Source organism: Bidens hawaiensis, unplaced genomic scaffold, assembly GCF_021521415.1.
Source record: "Bidens hawaiensis isolate Kalapana, Puna unplaced genomic scaffold, B.hawaiensis_p1.1 tig00021044_1, whole genome shotgun sequence".
Taxonomy (NCBI): domain Eukaryota; kingdom Viridiplantae; phylum Streptophyta; class Magnoliopsida; order Asterales; family Asteraceae; genus Bidens; species Bidens hawaiensis.
The window spans coordinates 315378-319257 of NW_027493259.1; the positions used below are offsets into that span (position 1 = coordinate 315378).

General features: G+C 34.7%; 1 protein-coding gene across 1 annotated transcript; it reads right to left on the reverse strand.

Moving 5' to 3' along the window:
• Positions 1-2369: 2369 nt before the first annotated feature.
• On the reverse strand, positions 2370-3583 carry LOC143562637 (protein RSI-1-like). The gene is made up of 3 exons (XM_077050385.1): positions 3419-3583; positions 3298-3322; positions 2370-2742 (listed from the first exon to the last, which is right to left on the reverse strand). The coding sequence occupies exons 1-3, from the start codon at positions 3500-3502 to the stop codon at positions 2561-2563; spliced, it is 291 nt and encodes a 96-aa protein (XP_076906500.1). The 5' UTR covers positions 3503-3583; the 3' UTR covers positions 2370-2560.
• Between the last annotated feature and the right edge of the window lie 297 nt (positions 3584-3880).

Below are 3880 nucleotides of genomic sequence, written 5' to 3' on the forward strand. Positions count from 1 at the left end.
ATTTGACCGATGGTATTGTACCTATCTCGAAACATAAAAGAAATCGACATTGAATCAGTACCGACCAACGGTACCCAATACGGTATGACTTGTTCATCTCTTTAGGCTATGCGTAGTTGAGGGGCTACAAATTGAGGCGTTTTGCGCCGTGTGGCGCCCAGTCAGCAAGGGGTGAGAATTTGTTTTTGGGGTGTAATGGTGTAGGGGCTACAATAGTAATATATATATATATATATATATATATATATATATATATATATATATATATGTATAACACACATATTAGTAAAATAATAATACTTTTCTTCTTCTTTCAGGTGATAAAAACACCGCGCCCCCGCCCCTTTTCGCCCAAAAATCGCTGGGGGCGGTGTTCGCGCCCTTTCTCGCCCAAACTCTAACCCCATTACACATTACCTAATAGTACATCTCGAGCAAGACAAGCTAGTTCCTATTGGATGGTTAGAGATCTTTGATTTGTGCCATAGGACGCACGAGATTTAACTATTTAAGTCATGTGCTGTTCCACTTGATGTATTTTTCTACAAACGATTTAATGTTAATACATAATAATTATTTTTCTACTTGCATTGGTCTAATGAAACTCTTTTCATGATTTTTTTTTACATATTTAAAAGGTGTGAAATTATGTTTTTCTTTTGGTCAAACATTAGTTTCGCCCTGAGACCATGAGTAGTTATAAAGCTCTAACCCTAGACGTTATGCGTCACGTGACGCTTAGTCATATTTATGGCTTTTTACAAAAAAACAAGTGTAGTCTTAAAAGCCTCCATAACTTTCTATAACTTTATTTATTTATTTTTAATTCTTTGCATTCCACCTGTGTTATGTACAAAACGCCACCCAAAAAGAATTATCCAAAACGCCTCCATAAAGCCTAGGGGGCGGTGTTCCTAGGCTTTTTGACCCCATAAAGTCTCCATAACGCCTCCAATTCGGGTGGTCTAACAACTTATTATTAATGACAATTTTATTGCGTGGTTAAATATATTTTGGTATTTAATGTAATAATATCAACTATTAATTTAATTTAAATTAAATTAAACAATTTGTGGATGGTATATGGCACATGAGAATATGAGGGCATGACGGCGGCAATTCGCGAAGCAAGTTAACGGCACATGTGAGACCGTGCGTAGCAATTAGCATGTACTTTTTCTTCATTGTGCCGTGTAATTAACGGCTGAATTGTTAATAATGCAATTTGTTGTGTGTGTTAGAAAGGAAAATTGCAGCAAATATATAAAATAATTGAAAATTATAATTATTTTGGTTTATACAAAAATGAATTTATGGATAAAAGATATATAAAAATGTTGTTGAGATCAACATATATAGTAAAAAATTATTTAAAATTTTACATCAATCGACCCGTATCCTCATTCCGATCAAAAATCCTAAAACATTAGTTTGAAATTCGGAAAAAAATATAACGGTGTTAAGTTCTTTTTAAGAGGGGACCATTGCGGGCCAACCTTTTATAATTTGAAACCGTCTATCCTCCTTCCGATCAAAAGTTCTAAAACATTAGTTTGAAATTCGGAAAAAAAATATAACGGTGTTAAGTTCTTTTTAAGATGGGACCATTGCGGGCCAACTTTTTAAAATTTAGAACCGCCAATGACTATAAAATGAATAGGTATTATCGAGCATTCGCGCAATAGTGGAATACCAATCAGTAGGGATTATTAAAATCCAATAAATGATATAGGCCTTAAAAATAATAATAAGGTAACGAACAGGGCCAGTGATGGGCTTGTGTGGGCTGCTCAACCCATAATACTCTAAAATGGTTTGGTCCACTATACAGGGAGTGATTTTGTTTGGGCCTGATCTAAGTCTCTAACACCTAACTTTAAGCCCAGTAGAAGCCTACAGATCGGCCTGCAATATATCTAATGTGAAAGAACATTTATTATGGTTGTTTCATTTTTATTTACTTACAATAATTTCAGTGTGTCAGTGTATGTGTGTGTGAATTTTCAGGGGTTATTGTTTTGTCACCTAACTAGCAAATTCGATATAGAGTTGTCAATAGTAAAAGGAGTAGGTTTTTACATGCAGTGTTAATTGTAAGTTAATAATGTTGTTTTTTCATTATAGACACATATTGGTCTCTTTATTTCAATAGGGTTTCTTTGAACGGCCATTTGGATAATTAACACGTATTGAGTCGCTGATCATCTCCATTCCACCGGAGGAAAATAACCCCTGGAAAACCGGTAATCCCTTTATTTTGTCACATACGAGACTTAAACTCAAAGCTTATATCTTTTTTTTTTCTCGCTCGGGTGTTGCTCATTAAGTTATAGGAAACACAAAATATATGAAAAATATAATTCTTAAAAGAAGAGAAACAGAAACTTGGTCGGATATCCTAGTTTAAAGAGTACAAAAGATCTACCAACTAGATTCGAGCCAATGGATAACACTTTTGACCAAAACACCCCTAGCTTATCCTTAACAGAAAACAACAAGTCAAACCCTTATACTTTAAAGAAATGTCATAAAACCCCCTCTAAATCTTAATATTCAAAACTCAAGGACATTTTGGCTTCCCTTCTTGAGTCTTCCAGTTATTGTAGCAAGCACACGACTTCTTGTTGCCGTACACACCAGCCGGCACACACAAGCATTTTGCACAACACTTTTGGCAGAAGAACATGCACGGCTTCTTGTGCGATGTTGCCGAGCACCGGTACGTGCATCTCGGCTTACAATCTGAACACCATAAACAATAATAATGTCAATGTGCATTAATATACATCATAAAAGCTCACGACTCGTAGAAAAAAGCTCGTTCAACACTGCATCACAAGCTGAACTGAAGTACTGAACCCGAGCCAATATAAAATTAATTTTTTTATATATAAATATTTTAAAATATATCCATGTGAAGAAATATAAAACTAATTTTTTACATATGGATATGTAAAAATATAAATTACTTTATTTTATGTATCAATGCGAAAAAACTCTAAAATTAATATAAAAGAGTATTAAAAAAACTAACTATTTCAACTTGTTAAGATTAATGTCATTCTAATCTTGGTGGGTGGCAGGGTGGTTAAGGTGTTAAATGTTCAAACCTCACAGTTTGCAAAAATTTAGTCATTCAAAAAAACTTGTTAAAATTAGTAAGTCGGCTCATTTAACCTCAACTCGCATTGTAAACGAGCCGAGGCTGAGGCTAACTTGGCTCGGCTCGGTTCGAACCCTTGTAACGTACATCTAAATGTACAATTAATAAGTGAACTTCCGGTAGTGATATCATACCTCGGGGACGAAGCTTGTTATACCCCTAAATGTGCAAGAGGAAAATAATATAAGAATAGTGAAAAGCATTGGCTAGAAATGTAGCTAGATTAATAAAAAGTAAACGGTAACAAATCTGTACCTGAGCTATGTCGGCAAATGCAAGCATAAGAAGTAACGATAGAACGAAAACCAGAGGTGTGTGTGAACGTATGACTCCTGCCATATTGTTTTTGTTTTAGTTTTACTCTCTAGATATGAATATTGAGATCTATTGATGGGATGTGATGAAGGGTGAATATGTTATTTATAGCGAATATAGGATGTGTTTTTCATGAAAAATGATGAATCGGATGTCACGTTTCTGCACAGTAGTGAGTACTGTTTTTGTGTTTGTGTGTGAGAGAGAGGAGCGGTGATGAAGGCGTGGAAAGGGGGAATGAATCAACTAATTTAGTAAAGCTAAAAAGTTACTTTTATATAAAGCCATTCATAGAAAGAGCTAATTATTCATTTATTTGTATAAAACATTGCCAACTACCGTCTTTACTCACCTTATCGTTATAGGTGGCCACATTTAAAATGGGTTGGGATTTTCAGTTGG